The sequence below is a fragment of the Schistocerca americana genome, chromosome X (assembly GCF_021461395.2).
Source record: "Schistocerca americana isolate TAMUIC-IGC-003095 chromosome X, iqSchAmer2.1, whole genome shotgun sequence".
NCBI classification, from domain to species: domain Eukaryota; kingdom Metazoa; phylum Arthropoda; class Insecta; order Orthoptera; family Acrididae; genus Schistocerca; species Schistocerca americana.
This window is the reverse complement of record NC_060130.1, coordinates 571,509,591-571,532,833: the sequence shown is the minus strand read 5'-3', so window position 1 is coordinate 571,532,833 and position 23,243 is coordinate 571,509,591. Positions and strand designations below refer to the sequence as shown.

At 44.2% G+C, this 23,243-nt stretch overlaps 1 protein-coding gene across 1 annotated transcript in view; it reads left to right on the top strand.

The window, feature by feature from the left end:
• Window positions 1–7,041: 7,041 nt before the first annotated feature.
• Window positions 7,042–23,243, top strand: part of LOC124556181 — a 659,170-nt gene continuing 642,968 nt past the window's right edge. Inside the window, exon 1 of the mRNA XM_047130177.1 lies at window positions 7,042–7,100. Coding sequence (XP_046986133.1) covers window positions 7,062–7,100 — 39 coding nt within the window. The 5' untranslated portion in view covers window positions 7,042–7,061. The remainder of the gene's footprint in view (window positions 7,101–23,243) is intronic.

Genomic DNA, 23,243 nt, shown 5'->3' with positions numbered 1-23,243 from the left:
CTTAGAGGAAGGGCTGGTGGGATTTCGGGTGGCAGAACATGCAGGTGTCGAACTCGAGACGTGGCCGCAGTGTCCGCTTCACCTTCATCGTACTTTTTGGGTATAGGAAAGTAGGAGATACATGAATCTTTATTATTCACAAAACCCTGGTATGTCCTGATTACACTATAACTCTCCAGAAAGGAACCCCGTTGCCGTCCGACCACGCAGCAGCAAAATAACAAGGTGGGGTCACCTTCGACACACCTCATTAATTCGCAAGCATAATTAAAACACAAAAACCGTAAAGTAATATAAAAAATATGATATAAAAAACCTTCTACTCCCAGCATCGCATCTGTTCTGTCTTCCAGAGTCGTTTCCTCACACTGTTTTTCTTAGCTGATCGCTTAACTTCACCGCTTCACAAATATCATCGCAGCTACTGAGCTTTGCACACCAGGCACGCTCCAACTACCTGGCGAGTCCGCAAAGAAATTTGCATACCAATTCTTGTATTTGCGTAACCGTAACAGTTTCGTATACCTTGCAACTAATGCCAATAATCCAGTACATTCTTATTCGTATCGCAGTATGTGTAATGGATCGTCATACCCGTGAGCCACGTCACCGCGTTTGTCTTATGACGCGGAAAATACGATTACTCAGGAAAAGAATGCTATGTCGGAAGAGATTCCTGTATGTATAGTGCGCCGCATGAACGCTATGATCTTCCTTGCCAGAACCGAGAGGCTGAGCTTTAGACCAACCGATGGTCATCAGTGTCAAGCATGCTGCGTCGTTGACACGTAGATGAACCACCAAACGAACAGCGTTCTTTTTGTCATTTTCCCGGTACTTCCGGTTCACGCCAATGTACAATGTCAACGTGAGTGACGTATGTAGGTGGGGTGGTGAACCTTGTGCCGTGCCACTCTCCAGTTGACAGCAGGATCTTTCCATTCCACCTCGTTCCGGACGATCTGTCGGAGAAGTAGGTTACACACGTCCCTCGATTTCGGCAGTCTGAACGTCGGTAAACGGGCCCGAACTTAGCTGTGTTCAACGGTGAACCTCCACACGTATGTTAACGGGAGCAATATTTGTCTGACACTAACCGGGGAAGATGTGATGTTGGTTCTAGTTCTTCGACAATCATCCCGGCAAGGGAGTGACTGCTGTTGCCCCACCGTTTGTGCGTTGTATTAATGCACATGGCCCGCACCTTCTCGTGGACGCCCACTAAACCACCATCTCCTTCTCCTGCTGGGAGGGTAGTTGTGTCGTACTGTATCTTAAACAGCTGCCCAAAGCTGATATAGCACCCAAAAGCCGCCTGAACCGTCATGGATATCGCACGCGTCACAGAGAGAAGGTGTGTCAGGTGGCACAGCAGTGGAGCGAGATAAAGGTTGACGAGTGACACTCGTTGCAGCATATCCATCGAGCGCAGGGCGTTTAGTCGTACAGACGTGCAAACTCTGCTCAACAACCGTCGGCAGTTGTCCACAGCCGTAACCACCGTCTTCTCATGAAAGATGATACCCAAACATTGTACCTAGTTCCAGGCCACGCTCCACATGCATATATTGTGATTTTCGGAAGTTGACCTCGCTTCCAGCTGCCATCCAATACGTTTGTAGCCAATGCAGTGCAGAGCGGGTCTCCCCCTCAGTCCGGATGAGAGACACAGTATTTTCATATACCCTACATTTGAAGGATAGTTGCTTTAGGGAGATCTCTGCAAGCCGAAGGCGAAGGCCTGCAATGCACGGTTCTAAGGAGATCGCATACAGGTGGATAGACATGGGGAAACCATGCCTGACAGATCGTAGGGCCTTAAAATACTCCGTTCTCCCTCCGTTGATCGCCTTTGCTGGTCTGGCACCATGCAACAGCTGCATCACTGCAGTCCTCAGTAAAGGCGGGACATCCATCCTCTTCATCACAGCCACGAGGTACCTATGATTCACCCGATCAAAGGCGTTGTCGAAATCTATGGCGAGCAGTGCTCCCCGGAGGGGCAATGCTGCCATGAGGGCGACGACGTCACAACAGGCCCCCAAGGGCGTATAGATATTATTTGTTCCGCCAAGACACGTCTGATTTGAGTGTAAGCGATTCGTCAACTTTTAACATGATCGCCCAATATGTGCATAAAGATCTTATAGCCACTATTAAAGTGGGGTTCCGGGGCGATAATCTCAAGTTCGCTTGCCGCCACGCGGCTTGGTTATCGCAATCACGAGCCGTTCCACAAATTCAAAGGGGAGTGGGAGTTTCTGTTTCAGAATCTCATTAAACATGTATAACTACATCGGTGTCATAATGGGTACAAACGCGTCGCAAAATCCCCACGGGAAACCATCAGGACCTGGGGACGTGTTAGCGGTACCACGTGAAGTCGCTTCGTCCAGCTCCTCACTCGTAATTTCAAGTAAGACGTCTGCTTCTCCGTTCGCACGTGTCGCGTCTGAAATTTTGTCGAAGACGGTCCCTAGTTCCCCTGGCCCTCCTCGTCGGTCCCATAGATTCCACTAAAATGATCCGCGAGCACATGTGCTGTACCACGTTATGTTGTTAAACGAAGACCATGGTCTAGATCTATCTCATGAATTAACACCCCGCGTCTTTGTCGTCTTTCCCGTACCACATATTGCATCGAGGGTAATCCTGAGGTTTCGCGCGTGTTACTGTACCCGCCATCCTTTGCGTTGCAAGTTGTATCAGCTTCGCCTTGACTCGCTGGGTGGCTGTCCGACGAGAGGTGAAGGTGGTAAACTGAACAGTTTCCGGAGAGACGTAAAGTAAAAGTTAGAGTTCGTGCGCTGCCATCGACAAGCCTCCTTCCTATAACTTATTAACGTCCTCAGTTTGTGCGTTGTATAAATACACATGACCCGCACCTTCTCGTGGACGTTCACTAAACCAACATCTCCTTCTCGTGCTGGGAGGGTTAGTTCGATTTACCACTGTAGGACGGAGCCATAAGCATTTCTTCAGCGGAGGCAGCCGTGCCACGTATCTTCCACCAGAGGGTGCAATCCACATAGCGCAAATTGGAGACGTTCATCTTCCAATTACCCCTCCGTCTTCATACCGGCTGTCTGGCCAGAGTAACCGTATAAATATATGCCACATGATCTATAAACGCCTTCGGTCAGATTTCTGCGCTCACCATAGACATCGCTAACTCGCTGGAAACATAGAGTAGACCCAAACGGCTGGTGGAGTGGATCATAAAGAGTGTTTATCCCGGTAGTCTGCGATGTTTCGACTAATTCCTTCCCGTTGACCAGCTCCCAAAGTTTTTGGCTGCCGATGTAGTTAGGATGTTGGTCCTTCCGATTGATCACACAATTTCAATTACCGCCGATTGTAGAGGCATCGTATCGTCCGCGGAAAAAGGGTGTAACATCGAGGACGTAAAATTCCGCACGTTGCCTTCTCTTAGCAGGGCCTGATGGCGCGAGAACATCAATCAAATGTATGCCCACTATGCTAATGGCAGTACCGCTGTCTACAGGTATCCATTCTTTCAGTAATATCGCTGTGGCAAAGTCCCTCTCGCCACACGATGGGCAGTAAATACCATAAACATAAAAAATCCGAGCGGGGGGGGTCTATGTCGGCAGCCTTTAACAAGTCACTGAGCATCTTGATCTTCACAGACGTCCCAGTGTTATTGATGTTAACAGAGCGTATCCGATACGCTAATTTCATGGCTGTCATCGTAGATAGGGCACGTTAGGTGGCAATAACTCAGTACACAGGCTGCTCTTGTTCAATCGTTCCCCATGGTTCCCTCCTGTCGACTACCGTTACTCCGTGCACTCGTTCGGTTTTACACCGGAAGAGTGTGTGGGTGCAGCTCCACCAGCTTCATATGGTCCCCAATGGTGGGTGAGGGGGGGGGGGGGGAGGGTGTCTTGTGACCAGTTTCCCGGCTTTTCCAGCATCCCAACGTTGTCGTGCATTGCAAGAGCCGTTGCCTGCCTGGTATCCTTGTGTCGTCGATCGTACTCCTCTGCTGCACCCGGAGCGTCGTCGTGGCAAGCATATGTCGTCATTCAGCATCCCCCACCCCCCGTACCTCCAGAATCCTTGCTAGTAAGCTCCTCGGTCGGCTAAAGCTTACACGGAAATGTCTCAGTATTCCCTTCTGGATCTTGTTGATTGTTCTCCACCGTCAGACGACGCTTTTACCGGCGTTTTGGTGATCTCTGTTTCTGTTGCCGAGCCTCCGAATCAGAGGTCAGTACGCTCTCTTGATGTTCGTGGGGGACTTCGGAATCATAATCCGTCGACTTGACAACGTACATAACGGTCGTACCCGAGGGGACCACGAGCGACACCGATGACAGCGCGTCCTGCGTCCCCTTTAGCGGTCCGGCGCAACGTCACCCTTCGATGGTTCGTGGTGATCTGCCACTGTCAGTACGTTCCGGTATGGTTCTCTCGCGTGTCCTACTTCATCTCGTAATGCCGCGACATAGGTCACCGGGAACACCATCAGATGCGAAGTGAGTAAGTGAGGGGGGTTACGCCATGGCAGCTGTAACAACCTTCTCTGAGTACACTCAGAACGTAGTTCTCTCTTGGTCTCTCGTTTCCACACCCGGAGCATGTTTGCGGTTGTCCGTTATAGACGACAATATCCCTACAACCAGCGATGTACTGGTACGACCGAACATGTTTCCGTGATTAAATCCGTATTTCTCTGACAGCGTTGAGGACAGGCTATGTTGGAAACTCTCCCATTTTTCAGCCACATGGGACAGAACCGTTCCGAAAGGCCGTAAAGCGTCGATCACCAGTTCTTCTGGCACTTCGAGCGGGCACTCAAAGACTCGAATCATTCGTAGTCCTGTGCCAGCGTCTTCAACTTTAACCGCTCCAAAATCCTTTCAGAATGACAGAAACGAAGTCCTTGTCCATGTCGGTGTAGTATTTTGTCAGGCGCTGCCTCATCAATGATTTTGACATAGTCTACACTACTGGTTAAAATGGCTCTGAGCACTATAGGACTTAACTTCTGAGGTCATCAGTCCCCTAGAACTTAGAACTACTTAAACCTAACTAACGTAAGGACATCACACACATCCATGCCCGAGGCAGGATTCGAACCTGCGACCGTAGCAGCAGCGCGGTTCAGGACTGAAGTGCCTAGAACCGCTCGGCCACACCGGCCGGCGACTACACTACTGACTATTGATAAGCGTATTTCCACTGGAGCGGCAGGTTCGATTTATACCTCATCCCGTAAATAACGCCTTATCTTGTAAGCCTTCGGTCGAGCATATTCGTTAGCAAAACTAAACTTCAGTGTCGATTTTGGGAACGACAAGGCCGTGATTCGTTCTAAGCACCGCCGCGGTACACCGCTACACACTTGGCTTAAACACCTCGCGCGCAATACGTGCGACGGGGACGTAAACACGCTGAGCTGCCGAACGTAGATTGACTGAGATTCCGAAGCACGACTCACGACCCCTTCTCGCAGCTTAACTTCCACCAGCACCTAATCTTCTACCTTCCAAAGTTCACAGAAGCTCTCTTGGAAGAAAGGATATTGTGGAGACATACCTTGACCAGGGGGAGCCAGATTTGGTGTCTGTCCGGCACAAAGTTTTAAACTGCCAGGAAAGTTTCATGTCTGCGCACTCTCCGCTGCACAGTGAGAATTTCGGTCTCCAAACACTTAAAATTAGTTACAGAGTTTTCTAATAAATATCCTTCCACAAAATTTAGTTTCAAATCAATCGAAAATACTTCGGTCTGTCTGTAACGTGTACAGAGTGACAATTATTGAACTATATGAGAAAAAACAGTAAATTAGCTACAAGCTACGGCATGCACACATTTTATTCAACATGAAAACGTCACTACAGCTATATCGATCTAGGTTATGACATGTTCGATATGTCTGCCGCCCTCGGCGATGATGTGGTGCACACGAATAGTGAAATTCCGCATGACCCGCTGTTGTGCCGGAACGACGATGCTGTCGATGATCTCCTCAATGGCTCTTTTTAGCTTAGCACTGGTTTTGGGGTTACTGCTCGACACCTTGTCTTTAATGTAGCCCCACAAAAGGAAGTCGAATGTGTTCTGATCCGGAGAATATGTCGGCCAATCCAGGCCCATGCCAGTGGCCTCTGAGTATCCCAGAGCGAGAATGCTGTCCCAAAGTGCTCCTCAAGTACATTAAACACTCTCCTGCTTTGATGGGGTCGAACTCCGTCTTGCATGAACCACATCCTGCTGATATCAGCATCACGTTGGATAATGGGGATGAAATAATCAAAAGCCTTTACGTGCCGTTCGGTAGTCACTGTACCATCAAGGAACATCGCACCGATTATTCCATGATTGGACTTTGTACACCACGCAGTCACCCGTTGAGTGTGAAGAGACTTCTCGACAGCGATTTGTGGATTCCCAATCCCCCAAATGCGCCAATTTTGCTTACTGACGAAGCCATCCAAATGAAAGTGGGCTTCGTTGCTAAACCAAACCATGCATGTGCAGACTAATTCCCGTCATGACCCACGGCCAACCGTGCAGTTTGAACGTCCTAACGAAAACAGTTCAGACGTTATGACAATTTTATTTCATCTAGTTCAATAATTGTCATCCTGTACATTTGGCACCAGTAATAAAGCTATGCACTTCATACCAATCCCTGACAGTTACACTGCACACAAAACAACTTGTCCTTTACTTTCTTAAGATTGGTGGCCAGTGAGATGTCACTACCAATACTATCTAAAGGAAATCATCTCTCGGCAATAGACATTATTCACTAGATCAATCGATGTACACTCTAATCAATTGTTTACACTTTTGACTGTCATACTGAGTATATGTTACATACATTAGTGATCACACATAACACAAGTCAACTGAGAACAATTTTGTCCCAGGTCAGGCGGCGACAGCTAATTTGTTACCTAATTTCTGTACCCCTATGATAATTGCTTACCGTATGTAATAGTATATTTGTTGTGAATACTATATTTTAAAATAAATTTACTTCTGTTATTGTTCTGTTACAGAGTGAGCGACTATGTGAACCTGTTATGGGTTGCTTTCCCAGCGGTGGCGTCAGTAACACAAAGGTAAAAAATAGATAGCGGCATTCTGGCGATAGATACTGACTATTATTGGAAGAGTTTGGCAGTTTTATTATTAATTGTTCGTCTGATGATATTATCGCTCTGTGTTCTGGGAATTCTCAGTGATAAAGATAATCATTGCAAAATGCCCGATAGACAAAATGTTATTTCAAGCTACCTCAATCCTGATAGTTTAGAGCTGTTAACACACATCAAAAAACTTGAGTTTATCTGCTAATTCATCACCAAATAGTAATGTACAACTCCTTTGTTGTGTTGCTACACACTGAGGTGATGTAAGTCTTGGGATAGCGGTATACACATACACATATGGCGGTAGTATCTCGTACACAAGGTATAAAAGGGCAGTGCCTTGCAGCAACTGTCATTTGTACTCAAATGATTCATGTGAAAAGGATTGTGGACGCACGATGGGTATTAACAGACGTTTAACGCGGGTGGTAGCTGGAGCTAGAGATATTGGACACTCCATTTTGGAAATCGTTTGGGAAATCAGTATTTCGAGATCCACAGTGTAAACAGAGCGCCGAGAATACCAAATTTCAGACATTACCTCTCACAACGTACAACACAGTGGCCGATGGCCCTCACTTAAGCGACCGAGAGCGACAGCGTTTGCGTAGAGTTTCCAGTGCTAACAGACAAGTAACACTGCTTGAAATAACCGAGTAAATCAATGTGGGACGTACGAAGAATGTATGTGTTAGGCTAGTACAATGAAATCTGGCGTAATGGCGTAAAGGGCGTCTAGGGCCAGACGACGACGTGAGTGCCTTTGCTTACAGCATGACATCGCCTGCAGTGCCTTTGCTGGTCTCGTCAACATATCCGTTGGACCATAGACGACTGGAAAACCGTAAGTTGGTCGGATGAGTCCCGATTTCAGTTGGTAAGACCTGATGATAGGGTTTGAGTGTAGTGCGAAGCCATGGACGCAAGTTGTCAAAAGGATACTGGGCACGCTGGTGGTGGCTCCATGATGGTATGGGCTGTGTTTACACGGAATTTACATACTTGGAGACCATTAGCAGCAACCTCATGTTATCAAACTACGATCGAATTTTTATGATTGACAGTGTGCCATGTCACTGGACCACAGTTGTTCGTGACTGGTTTGAAGGACATACTGGACAGTTCGAGCCAATGATTTGGTCACCCAGATTGCCAGATATGAATTCCGTCGAACATTTATGGGACATAATCTAGAGTTCAGTTCGTCTAAAAGATCCTGCATCGGCAACACTTTCGCAATTATGGACGCCTTTAGAGGCAGTAATGCTCCATATTCCTGCAGGGGACTTCTAAGGACATGTTGAGCCCATGCGACGTTACGCTGCTGCACTAGGCAGTACAAAAGGAAGTCCGATACGATATTAGGACGTATCCCATGACTTTTGTCACCTCATTGTATAAAAGACAAAATGATTTGTGTGTCCTTACATGCGGATATGGCGTATATGATGCTAGCATTCATGATATGTCGAAGTATGAAACACTTGTGGCATTTAGTTTTGCACAAGGATATAAGGTGGATATCTAATAAAACTAGAATCGCTAGAGAAACCGAGTGCGCTAAATACGCCATTTTTTGGTTCAAAATGGTTCAAATGGCTCTGAGCACTATGGGACTTAACATCTATGGTCATCAGTCCCCTAGAACTTAGAACTACTTAAACCTAACTAACCTAAGGACGCCATTGTTTTTAAATAGTAGTTTTTATTGGTTTATAATTAACTTCTTATCATTTCTACTTGAAGTACAAAGTGGTTTCTTGTGTTTCTTTACTATCTAGGGCTTTCTATCTCAGCTTTTTGATTTTCGTAATTCCTGCTCGACTGATGTTCAATGCTGTCACACCGATATTCCACTCACTTTAAGGAATGATGCATAGATATCGTTGGATTTGCCACCTCTGTGTATTTAATAATATCTTGATAAAGTATAAAATCGTCGATACATAAGATGCTACCCATCCTGGAATTTTTGGAAAGGTTTTCTATCCCAGTGTCCGATACCAAATTGCAAGCAGTGCATAGTTTTCAGTACGTAGTTATGTTTCTATTTAATTATTCAGATATTTTTCGGTGTGAAAATTAGAAATTTTTTCAGTGAATATACCTGACAATTTAATTTCCGCTGCTCTATCTTGTAATCAAACATTGGTGAAATAACGTTGGTAAGTGGCCCAAACATTATTGTGGAATGAGTTGTTAAAATACATTTCATATACAGACACAGTCACTTTTACAGGTTCACATTACTAGTTTCAAAACATAAAAGTGCCAGTTGTATAGATCTGATTGTGTATGTAAATGATTCGTATTTTCGCAAATACGGCAATCACGGTCACATCCCCACGATAAGAATATCATACTTCATAGAATCATGTATGTCCGCAGCACGTCACCAACACGCTCTGATTACTCTTGTTGTCACAACCATTACATCAGACAAGAGCAATGACTCTGTATTCTAATGGATAAATTCATTAGATTTTCCACTTCTCGTATGATATTCCGCGGTCATGATAACGATTTTGTGTCTCAGGCATCTGTAATACCAATTCAAGACGCTCGCTCTTGTGGTTCCACTTCCATGCACTAATCTGTTTAAATTTTTCTCCCCACATATACATGATCTCTTATAGGTGATTCGCCACAAGATTGTATTCTCGTTACTGCATACCTACATGCTCAACAAGAACTTTGAAAGACAGTGAGCCTGTGTGTAACCTGATGTATATGTCAGTAAAGTGACAATCAGTGAATGTAATGTTAATTTATATCTGGTATCTGTCCTTTGAACATGTCCGAAAGAACAGACACCACATATATAATTAAGGCGAAGACGGCCCATGATCGCTTCAGTACTGATGCACACCACGCTCGAACTCTCACAGGAATCGGCGAGATGCCGCGAGTAATGAGGCTAATGAGCAGAGGTGCTACAGTAGCAGCGTGAGGTGTGATCTGATAATTTGTGTCTGACGGGAGGCGTGCTTGGGTACTCAGTGCGGTTGTGGTGACCACTGTGTCCGGTTGACGTAGTGAGCAGCGCATCTGTCTAGTATGCATAATATCCGAGTTCGAACCTCAGTCTGGCACAAATTTTTAACCTGTCCCATTGATATAATTCAATGCCCACTTGCAGCTAATGTCTTTGATTCCTTTCTAGCTTGAGTGTTAATACTGTGTCTCGCACGAGACGAAGTACCCACACTAAAATCGTTCACAGCTGGGACCACTGGAAAATCTCCTCATCCTCAAACGGTCGACAATGCTTTGTAGCAGCGCGGGCGTCAATACAAAGCGATACAGAAACGGATAAAACGGTACTTGCCTCTCACACGCAAATCCCTCCCTTTCACCGACATAAGCAGACGTGGCGGTCCTCCTCCATCGTCTCCAAATGCTCCACGCGCGACTGCCAGTACAAAGCGGTACAAAAGTAATACTTCCCTCTCCCACACAAATCCCTCCCTTCCGTGGACATAAGCAGAGGTGGCGCCCCTCCTCCTTCATATCCAGACGCTCTATTCTGGTCTCTCACCGTTATATGTTTCACCAGAAACATTATTGACCCGTTCGTTGTAGCACCAGCCATATCTTTGTCACCCGTGATTTATGCACAAATTTCATCCATATGATACATTCTTCATCGTAATTTTATTTTAATATTAATTCCTTGTTAATGTAAAAATCTGTTAAATACCTTGAATATTAGCATTGTAGCCACTGCTAGGCTGTTCCCTACATACAACGTCTGAAATTACCACTGAAAGGAAACAATAGCTGTCTCCATCATTAACAGAATAACCTTTTTTGGTCCATAACTCCACACTGGCATCTACCCATCCCGCCAACTCTATTCTAAATCCCATATCATCTACAGAGTTCGAAAAGATTACCATACTGTAATCCAGTCATTGTATTTTCTTCGCATAATACTTGCCTCCAATTTAGATAGCTCGCAAGTCTCTAGATTATCCTCTTCTTCAGTAGACAAAAGTCCCCATCTAAGTAGTTGCTTCCATTTTCCTATTGCTGTTTCACCATCCTTAGAGCTGGTACCTGTCTGTCATCCATAACCAGAAGAATCGTCGACACCTACATCGCACAGTCGTCACCTCCATAACTGTCACAAATGTTATGCACAAAAATTTCAAACATTTGATCATTATGAACATTGTGATCTCTCACGTTTTCTCCGCGTCATTGATTAATCGTGTGCTTACTAATGTATGGGCAAATTGTTAATTTCATTTTTCTGCACGAGAATTCGACCACCGATCCTGTTGTCTTTTTCATGTGTTGCGAGCTGTGTTGTTATGCGTTTTCAATGCGTGGACTCCAACCAAATTGTGAAGTACTATTTGTATCACGCCGTTATTTATTCCCGAACTCTACTACCGGTGCCTGCTTTGCCCTTCGATGCTTATTTGTCGCTTGTTTCTTTATTCGGAACCCGTTCTTCCCCGAAACGTAAATCCTATCAACTCTTTCTCACTCTGGTGGATGAGGTTGTCGAATAGATCTCAATAAATTGATTGCTGGATCCGAAGCCTTGCTTACACAGAAGCCTCCGTCGTGGTTTCTTAGGTTTTCCTATATATTTATTTCGGTATACTCCTAAGGTACTCATAGTAATATTGGCGAAACTAAATAACAACCATCAAATTACCTGACATATATTCTTAGAAAATATACAGGGAAGCGCGATCACCACATTTTCAACCTCACTTAATTTTTATTACGTCCTAGTCAACTGAGGCTCGGATCCCGGTAGGCAGGTGACACCATGAGCTACCAATGTTTTCCAAAACGCCACGAATAAAAATGGGATTTCTCCGGGAATAATACATCGGGTTCTATTGGTGATAGGGAGATAGGGTCATGTGTGTTGAGTAGCCCTCAGGCTAGCGAGCATTTGTATACCCAGGAAAAGGATCGTCTTACTATAAGTATCCTACAGCACTGGGTCAAAGTTTGAATATTACACACTTTCTCCAGCTTAGGAAAATGGAGCGAATCAGGTTGTTCTTTTTGCATTAGATGTCATCTACAGTGCGCCTTAAGGAGATTATAGAGGCAACATTTAGCTCTGGAGTGGTACCTGGGACACCAGATAACACGCTTTTCACCATTTGTCGCAATCATCAGCGATATCCAAATAACTAACCTGATAAAACTGCTTATGTTTTAACGTTATATTCTCTAGGCACTTATCTAGAAGTGCCATATTATCGTTTTTAAATATTTTTATCCATTATCGAGAAACAATCCAAAAACGCGGTCTGTGTTCACCAAAACAGGGCCACCGATTGCAAGATGGCTACACTCAGCAAATGGCTGAAATTGTTACGACATTTTCCAAAGATCCCGCTCTCGAACGAACTTGAAAGTTTTCTTGATGTCTTTGTCCGCTTCCAGGATACAGAGGTTCAACGTTTGCCTTCTGTCATGCCGGAGCCAAGTTAGCCCCTGAGGCCGGCAACACATATTACACCACAGACGACAGGGTCGTCTATGTACAAGGCGTATCAAAGGCACCATGGTAAACACCGGCTATTTACATACAAGATAATGGAAAGAGACATTCCGAGCACGACTTCCTGTAGGGGGAGCTCGAGCCACAGCCTGCAGGAAGTATGAAATGGTTCAAATGGCTCTAAGTACTACGGGATTTAACATCTGAGGTCATCAGTCCCCTAGACTTAGAACTACTTAAACGTAACTAACCTAAGGACACCACACACATTCACACCTGAGGCAGGATTCGAACCTGCGACCGTAGCAGCAGCGTGGTTCCGGACTGAAGCGCCTAGAACCGCTCCGTCACAGCGGCCGTCCAGGAAGCATCACTGACCACTGAAGATTACTTCTTCATCTCTGAATTGGACTGTTTCTAGAGTGTGTGTGTGTGTGTGTGTGTGTGTGTGTGTGTGTGTGTTTGTGTGTGTGTGTGTTACCACGAACCTTTGAAGAAACCAGCCAAATTTGTTTGCCTCAGCTAGGAGACTTTTACTGGTATCGTTATTGTTACCTTTCTTTTGTTGTTTAGCCATCAACCTTGTAAACGTACATAAATAAAAGCTGTGTTTGAGAAAAATTGCGTATTGTCAATCCCAAAACCTTCTCGTACACTTAAATCCGGTGTGAGGTAGAAAGGTAGTGCAAAACGTGGCGTGACAAGAAGAAATATGCTGTGAAGTATTTGTGTTGCTATTAGAACGGTTCTAGAGACATTATATTTCAGTACTGATGCACATGAAAAATTTTTGTGCACGTGATATCCGGTGTGGGTTGTAAAATTAGTTTTGCGTAATTTTAATTTCGCGTAAAAAAACTACCAAACTACCAAAATTTTACTTACCCATAAGGTTCTTTTCATATGAGTTACATGCTCTGTGGTATCGGGGAAAAGAAGGGAACCAGCAGAAAAGGGCGAATATGTTCCTGTTTAAAAGAATCCGTCTGAAAAATGGGATACCAGCTGCCACATTTTACCTTCTTCAGCACCTTTAACTTTTTTCCCAAAACTTTTGGCATGCCAAAATAGTCACGCTTTTTTATGCTGATAAAGAAGGAAACAGCGGTAGTGGGAAAGAGACTGAGAAGTAAAAAATTTTGGAAGATAGTAGACTGTGCTTTTGATACAGAAAGAGCGTACGAGATAATGGCAGTGTGAGAGGAAGAGAGAGACATAGCGGCAGTGGAACTTAGTTGATAGTGATAGAACAGTGCTAGGGAAAGAGTGAAGGGGTCAGTGCCAGTGGGAGACGAATAAAGAGAAGTAGAAAGTGAAAAGTGGGTGGGTGCCATGATAATGAGAGACAGAGTCTATGACAATGACGACGAGGAAGAGAGAGATAGTGACAGTGAGAACAGACAGTAACAGTGAGAAAGGATGAATGATATAGTAGCAGTAAGAGAGCACAAGAGGGGACAGTGATAGTGAGAGGAGAAAGCAGCAGTAGGACAGAACGAAGGCGACTGTGGCTGTGAGACTGGAGATAGTGACAGTTGGAGAGCCACAAAGAGATAATGACAGTGAGTTTACCCTAATGGGTGAGTGAGAATGGGCAGTTGAGTGTGGATGGGCGTGAGAGACTAATAGCGCTGGACTAGTGGGTGTATAGTCACGGCAGCTTGTGGGAGTGAGTGTTGAGTTGCATGTTAAAAACAGCGCGAATAAGTTCGCATGCCAATATTTTCGCGAAAATACCTAAAGGTGCGTAGGAAGGTAGATTGAGATAGCTGGTACCCCACTTTTCATTCAGATTCGTTTAATAAAGAGGAGCATATTTGCCTTTTTTGTTCTCCGATAGGAGCGGTTTTCCTGTGGAAAGGATATTATGGTCGGTATATTAATGCGTTATGGAGCTAAACTATGGATTCATCAGTGAATTGAATTACAAATTAATGATGCAATCATTCGTTTTAACGTATGAGATACTCTATTATCCATTTTTACTTCATGTAATCTGTTTGCGACCCTAAAAATTTGCTCATTCTGAGTTTATCTACAGAGGCCTGCTGCCTAATTCGTCCACAGCACGTGGAGCACCCTCTCCTTTAGCATGACAGTGCCGGATTAATTAAAACAGCTTATGGGTTGGAAAGATCACAGCATAACTGTCCCTTAGTGTCGGTCCATCAGAAAAGTAACAGCTAGAAAATTTTGCCACTCCTTCTCATTACTTAGCAATTTATTGTCGAATAAATCTTATGAGTCATTACATTGTGGCCCACAATGCACGTGGCGTAAGGGTACAGTTTCTTTAATGTGTCATTCAAAATCACGGATGGATTACGAGATGTTGTTTATTTGCATTCGCCCTTGAACATTATTTCACTGACAGAAACCATGACAGTAAAAGGATAAAATTGCGCAAATTTCTTCACCAGCTATGTCCCAAGCCGTTACAAACAAACATGCACGATCGATAGCCACAGAGTCAACACATGGTATTTGTGAGACATAAACAAATAAAGGAAATCGATACAGCTTAATAAAATAAAACTTACCGGCTGAAAATTTTTGTGTTTTCATGTGCAAATCAATCTAGGTGCCTAATTTAAGAGCGAATGTATCCCAGAGGAATCTTACAACCAAACACTCATTTAAGATACTCATAAAAGGAAGGGAAAAAGGAGAACACACTCTTACAAATAATATACACGAGGGACAACTTCATCTTTGGTGGTCTGCAAATAGTCAACAGACGAGCGTTTGATAGTAACAAAAGACAGTAAATACACAAAAGCGAATATGTATACGACGTTATAAGACATTTTCACGCATTCATAGAATCAGGTTGTAAATTTTTAATATGAGTTATGCTTATATTCACATTAGGATGACTGAAAAAAGAAAGAATAGAAAAGCGATAGCCATGGGCTACACAAGCTACCTAAGTAGCTTTATGAGTAGAATTAAACATGTCTACATGAAACTTATACTGAGAACAAGAGAAGTTGATCAGATGCAAACAAAATTATACTGAACCCAGGTATTGTTTTCCTGTTACATTAATTATTCGTCTAATTGTGTCTATGAATAAACAGTGACTTTACGAAAATAATATAACCAAACACAAAATACAATATCCAAGTAACACTGTTACATGAAAACGTAGTAATGAATTTCGCACATGAATTACGATTTGGGTTCTACTGTGAACCCATAATGTGCTGATTTAATCCCGAGAAAAAGCTAGTCGTCTCTCGTCACACCACGCATCCTCAATTTGTCAAAATATTTCATTAGTAGATTTTGAGGCTACAGAACATGAATGAGAAAGTTTGCTAATTGCATTAATCAAATGCGCATACACAGATAAATCTATGAAGCCGAGTTGAAAAGTAACGAAACAGGATTTTTTGTGAAGACTCTCAAAGATTTTAAATTAAAAACCATCCTTATTAACATTCTACATCTTTATTATCATGTCTACGTATTTGCAGCCCTTTGCTGCCACAGGGCTCCGAACTGTAGCGTGTGATATAATTCAAACACTCTGCAGTCACAGTATCAATAAACAAGCCTCCAGTTGGAAAAAAATGTGGATGATTATGTTGGGAAATAAACAAGTGAACATGAAGAATAAAGATGTAGAAGGTTACTACCGTTTGTTTTACACTGATGAGCCAAAACAATGTATACTCCTGCTTAATAGTTTGTCTGTCTGATTTTGAAATTAAATACATCACTGGGTCTGCCTATCAGGGATCCTACAAGTTGTTAGCAGGTTTTTGGAGGTACTTGACATTAGATTTCTACGCACAGGTCATGTAATTCGCGTAAATAAGCGGTCGCTGATTTGCGTATGGAGTGATGGCGCCCAACAGCCACCCAGATGGGGTCCATAGGATTTACATCTGGCTAATTTGGTCGCGAGACACCAACGTGAGTGTTCTATAATGCTCCTCAAATCAATGTTGCGCGGTTCTGGCTCCGAGACACGGACAATTATACTGCTGAAAGATGATATGGTTGTCGGAAAATATATCAAGCATGAACGGATGCAGGTTGTTCACAGATTCCAGAGTGTCCTCGATTACTATCATGGGTCCCACGCAAGCACAGGAGAACGTCTCCCATAACATAATACTGCTTCCACTGGCCTGCGTCCGTGGCGCGCTGCTCGTTTCGAGCCGCCGTTCACCTCGATGACAGCGTTTGTGGAGACGGCCATCGACCTAGTGTAGCAAAAATGTGATTCGCCCGAGGAGCCGACACGTTCCCATTGATCGACGGTAGAATCCCGATGGGCCCGTGCCAACTGCAATCGTAACTGACAATGTGGCTGGGTCAACATGTGAACATAACGGGGTGGTCTGCTACGAAGCTCTGTGTTCCACAATGTACGAGTACGATGAACGGCGTACTCCAGAACACTTTTGCGTGCACCAGCATTGTGCTCATTCGGCAGAGATGCCTCAGATTACTATCTGTTCTGCTTTACAGAGCAAACGAGCCTCCGAACCCCATATTCTGTGAAGAGTCGTGAACGTCCAACCATTTAACGCTTATTGGTAGTTACACTGTCCTTCTACCTCTTTCTGTAAGAGAGCAGCACGTGAACATTCGACTAGCTTCGCCGTTTTCGAGATATTCGTTCACACGCTCTGCGTAATAACGATCTGTCCTTTGTCAAATTCACCTGTCTCATTGGATTTCTCCATTAGCTGCCCATATCTTCGCTACAGTGACCCATCGTCCGCGTCTGCTCCGCTTACATACTTTTGTTGCCGGGTAACGTGCCCGCAACGCCACCATACGGCATCCAACGTCACAGTGGACAGTGGTCATAATGTTTTGGATGATCAGTGTATTTAAAAAGTTTTAACAGTTTTCACATAAAAAATTCGTAACCCATATTTTTGAGCACGTCCTGAACTAACTGGCCAACACTTGAGAAAAACATACCGTAAGAAAGACAAAAGTAGCCCATCTTCGAGAGCTTCCTTAAGCAATGTATGCGTAATTTTATCCTCATATCAAACTTACATCGATGCTACAGTATTTTAAGAATTACATTACACTGCACTATTACATTAGTTGGTCAGACAACTGACATTACTCAAGTGCAAACAGTTTTGGGCATTGATTTCATTCATTCTAAAGCCCTTGTATACCCCTACCAGCCATAGATACCCAATAAAACTTCTCATCCACAACAATAAAAGACAGAAAGTGCGTCGTGACAAAGTGCACAGACCTGAAAAAACATCACAAGATACTCATCAGAAGCTATACCTATAATACAAGCACTCTACAAGTATAGTTATTTACACAAATCTATAGCGTCACATACTTCTGAGACACAGATGAGTGTTTATGGAGGGAAAGATATTCTTCCCTCTCGGTGTACTACTTTTGACTACCATTACAATTGAGTGAAGACTAGGCAGTTCGCTGATTTCATTGACTTTGTCGTAGTCTGACATGGTTTCATCCTGAGTAGCGATTTGGGACCGACATACTCTGCGACTCTGCTCGTTCTTTGTTTTAAATTCCTCCGATCTTTCACTAACAGGTCCTTTCTCTTTCACGTGAGAATGTTTTGTACGTGGTTTTCATAATGAAGAAACCTGTGACAGTGTGTTTATTTGTTTCGTATCCCTCTTTAGGGAGCGTATCTGCATTTTGAGTTCACGTGTCGTAAAGATGGCTTCGGACTAAAGCTTCCGTATTATTATGGTGCTCATCCACCAGGAGTTAGCTTCGTTCCCGTTTCCTACCTTCTACGCTAATTTGAGCCCCCGTGGTCGGTGGCCCACATATCTGTTTCCGTCGAGTGAAGTATAGTCGTATGACACTCTTGGCTGGGAGACCCCGAAAGGTAGTGTTAGCCACCTAATGGGAAAGGCTATTCTGCCCTTCGCTCACGATGACTCCTCTCCTTTTAAAATTGTGATAATTGTGTTATTAAGTGTATGTGATAAGTGTAGGTGACTACAATGGGTGTGTGTAGTGTGTTGGTGGTAGGTACTAATCGGCCCATTAAGCGAACGCACTGCTTAATCTAACTAAAACTAACTTACGCTAAATACAACACACATACACCCATGCCCGAGGGAGGACTCGAACCTCCGACGTGGGGAAGCCGCGCGAACCGTAGCAAGGCGCCTCAGATAGTGTGTAGTGTGATATCATGTTTGTGTTAGGTGATGATGAGAGAATGGAGAGGATGAAACCTGATGCCACCACATAGCCTACTTCTCTCGAATAGCATCAAGGGAGTCGCCGAGCTTATCGTCCCCATCCGACCGACGGACGGATGACAATCACCAAGTCACATACTACAACATCATGCAACACTACGGAAAGTTTTCGAATTTAATTCAGAACGTTAACGGAAAGTCTCCTGGTAAGGAATTTTGCGCTATCATCCTTCAGCCCCCTTTGCCGTATGGGCCAAGGAAAAGCTGCCAACAGTACGTGTCGTACCCAGGTGGTTAACCATCCAACTACTGACCACGACCGACGTTACTTTTCGGTGATCTGACGTGAACCGATGTATTCAACGGGACAAGGCCGTTGGCCTTCCATACGCAATCCGTTAAATACAAGCACTCTTGTTTCAAAATAACTTCTGAAATCCAGTAAGACTAGCACCTGTTTGATTCTTTTCTTTACCTTTGCACCAAATACAGGGGGTAATTTCACTCCATGAACAGGAATAACTTTCACTTCGCGGTTGCTAGATTGAGGCAAAATGCCTGGGATGATGAACGTGCTTGAGACACAGTCACAATGCATGCGACTGTGTCAATACCATCAACTTTACCTCAATCGGGGATTCCTTGCATTTCATTAGGTATCTACGACAAGTTTATATACGTTTGTATAAATCTCGTCGTTCGCCGTGGGACGCCAAATTTCACGTTCATGACGTGTTTTCCTTACCCCATCCGACCTGTATCCCTCGTGCATTTTGACCCGATCTGCGTGTACTGTTGCATTTCTGGCGCAGGTATGTTAACAAAACTTGCGTCTCGCTTTACTAATAGCGATCATTTTCCCACTTGATACCTGCCCCTGTCTGCCTAAAAAAAAAAAAAATACGTGGTCAATGCACATTAATGTGACGTGCGCCTATGTTCGACGTCTACGCGCAATAGCCATTCATCGACGGCAGGTGGCAGCAGTAGCAGCGGAGCGTATATAAAATGTGTCGGGGCGATCCCAAAAAACAGGGCTGTCAGTATCGTAATGTGGAAACAGAGTGATTTATCTGACGTCGAATAGGGCATGATCATGGGCTATTGGGCCAAAGATGGAAGTATTTTCAAAACGGCTAAGTTTGTAAATGGTTCGCATGCCGCCCTGGTTAAAGTATACTGTGCATGGAAAAATAGCGCTATCCAAAACCGGTGAAGAGTCAACTTAGTGCACCACAGGCCAATAGATGACAGGGGTGAACGATGGCTCAGAGACGTGTACGGGTGAAAAGATGTGCAACTGTTGAGCAACTGACCGCTCAGATCAACCAAGGGGCTACCAACAGTATCTCCTTAACGACCGTTCAGTGAACGTTGCCTCATATGGGCCTCAGTAGCAGGCGCCTAGTTAATGCTCCTATACTGACGGCTGTTAATCGGCGACGAAGGCTGGAATGTGCACGTCAGTACTGCACTGAGAGGCGACAGGTGGCCTTTACAGATGAATCACTTTTCATGCTCAATCGGACAGATCTCCGTACTTTTGTACAACGTGAAATGTCTGAAAGCAAACACCCTACATCAATCGTCGGAAGGGTGCAAGCTGGAGGAAGGAGTGTTACGTATGGAAAATGTTTTCGTGGTATTCTCTGGGTGAGCTCGTCACACATGTATGCATATGTCTTTGGCGACCATTTCCAAATCTATATGCAGTTTTTTTTACCCTCGGTGCAATGGCATCTACCAGCAGAACAATGTAACGGTTCACACAGCTCACAGTGTACGAGCTTTGTTCGAAGAGCACCAGGATGAATTTACCCTACTCCTCTGGCCACCATAATCCTCGTTTTCAACCCAATCGAAAATCTATGGTATCACCTCAATAGGGCTGTACAAGCCATAGATCCTCAAACGAGAAACCTAGCGCAGTGGCCATGGCAGTGGTATCGGCATGGTACCACATGGCTGTCGGTAGCTTCCAGAAATTCATTGACTCTCTTCCTGCACGTCTCGCAGTGTTCCCGCCGAAAATTTGGTTCCCCAGACTTCTGACAGGTGGTCTCATTAATGTGACTGGACAGTGCATTAGTTCTGTGATGGGGAACATGTCCACTTCGTGTAGGGCAGTTGTGGTAAAATGCACAGTTCCTTCTCTCGCAGGCTGCACATGACAGGCAGCAACCAACCGTTTCGATTATGAAGCGCGTCTGTGTCACCCATTCACTGTTCCCCACTACATTCGGCTACATCGAGAGAACGAAGAGTCTCTATAAACTCCTCATCCGCTTCTCTTCAAGTAGGCACTGATTGCACATGGACGGGGAAATAGCTCACCATGGTGCTACAGTATTCTGCCTTATTCATACTGCGGTCAAGTGGGATTCCTAGGCAGATAAATTTTCGTTATACGTCCTAATCGACTGTATGAAATATGACGGACCTATCCCCGAAATACGTGCGTTATTATTTTAGCCTTTCCTGCAGTGTGCCAGAACGTGGCTAAGAATCTATCCTAGTATTCGATATTCGTCATACCTGTCACACAAGGCTGCAAGCCACACTAGATTGCTAAGTAACCAAGAGTTTGTGAAAATAGGCATTTCCAAGTCGTTCAGAAATATTTCCAGGTTTATACTGCAATTTTGACCAAATTTTGGCACAGAAACTTGTACGCCTATTGCACTCACAGGAGAGCGCACATCTGCACGTAGAAGTTGCGCTAGCCGAACTGCCTCCTGGTCTTGCCAGCTCTTAAGATTGGAAAGTTTCTGGTCCACCCAGTTTCTGCCCAGAACTTGGTATCCTCGTTAAGATAAACAATTACAATTTCAGGATCATTCACTGATTGTTTACTTCCTTGAATTTGAAAATAAACTCATTAGTTTACTCCTTCAAGTGCTTGAGACATTATTCTTCACTTTTCGGACACTTTCCTTTATAATTTAGTACCCAGTGTTTGGCCATTCGTTTCTAATTTTCCGGATTAAGCTGATAATAAGTTCACCATCACGCACCGTCTGAAAAAACCGTAAGGTTGGGTGACGCCCATTTATTTGAATCACCTCACACTATGGGTGATTCTCAGATCCAAACATGAGTATGAATCTTAGGGATCCGCTCTGCACACACTTTCCGGCTTTAGAGTCATACAGTTAACAAAGAAAACAACAAATAAAAATCAGCATCAAATAAACTGTATTTCTCTAAACGTTCGCCTCCTTTAGACGATAGAACAACCAATATCTAACATAAAGACGTCATCACAGAACTGACAGACATCAGATTTACAACACCTAACAAAGAAAGTGAAGCACCCAGAAGAAGTCAACATCTACATCTACATACATACTCCTCAATCCATCATACGGTGCGTGGCGGAGGGTACCTCGTACCACAACTAGCATCTTCTCTCCTTGTTCCACTCCCAAACAGAACGAGGGAAAAATGACTCCCTATATGCCTCTGTACGAGCCCTAATCCCTCTTATCTTTATGGTCTTTCCGCGAAATGTAAGCTGGCGGCAGTAAAATTGTACTGCAGTCAGCCTCAAATGCTGGTTCTCTAAATTTCCTCAATAGCGATTCACGAAAAGAACGCCTCATTTCTTCTAGAGACTCCCACCCGAGTTCCTGAAGCATTTCTGTAACACTCGCGTGATGATCAAACCTACCAGTAACAAATCTAGCAGCCCGCCTCTGAATTGCTTCTATGTCCTCACTCAATCCGACCTGATAGGGATCCCAAACGCTCAAGCAGTACTCAAGAATAGGTCGTATTAGCGTATTATAAGCGGTCTCCTTTACAGATGAACCACATCTTCACAAAATTTTACCAATGACCCGAAAACGATTATCCACCTTCCCCACAACTGCCATTACATGCTTCTCCCACTTCATATCGCTCTGCAGTGTTACGCCCAAATGTTTAATCGACGTGTCTGTGTCAAGAGCTACACTACTAATGGTGTTTTCAAACATTACAGTATTCTTTTTCCTATTCATCTGCATTAATTTACATTTATCTATATTTAGGGTCAGTTGCCATTCTTTACACCTATCACAAATCCTGTCCAAGTCATCTTGTATCCTCCTACAGTCATTCATCGACGACACCTTCCCGTACACCTCAGCATCATTTGCAAATAGCCGCACATTGCTATCCACCCTATCCAAAAGATCATTTATGTAGATAGAAAACAACAGCGGACCTACCACACCTCCCTGGGGCACTCCAGATGATACCCTCACCTCCGATGAACACTCTCCATCGAGGACAACGTACTGGGTTCTATTACTTAAGAAGTAGTCGGAAGTCAGTGTTACTTCGTACACAAACACACCATCAGCGGGTGTGCACGAGGGGGCCCTGAAAATTAATGCTTCCGAATTTTTTATTGCGTTCTCGATATCGGTTGAGGTATCACATGTCATGCATATGACTTTTCCGCTTCAATTA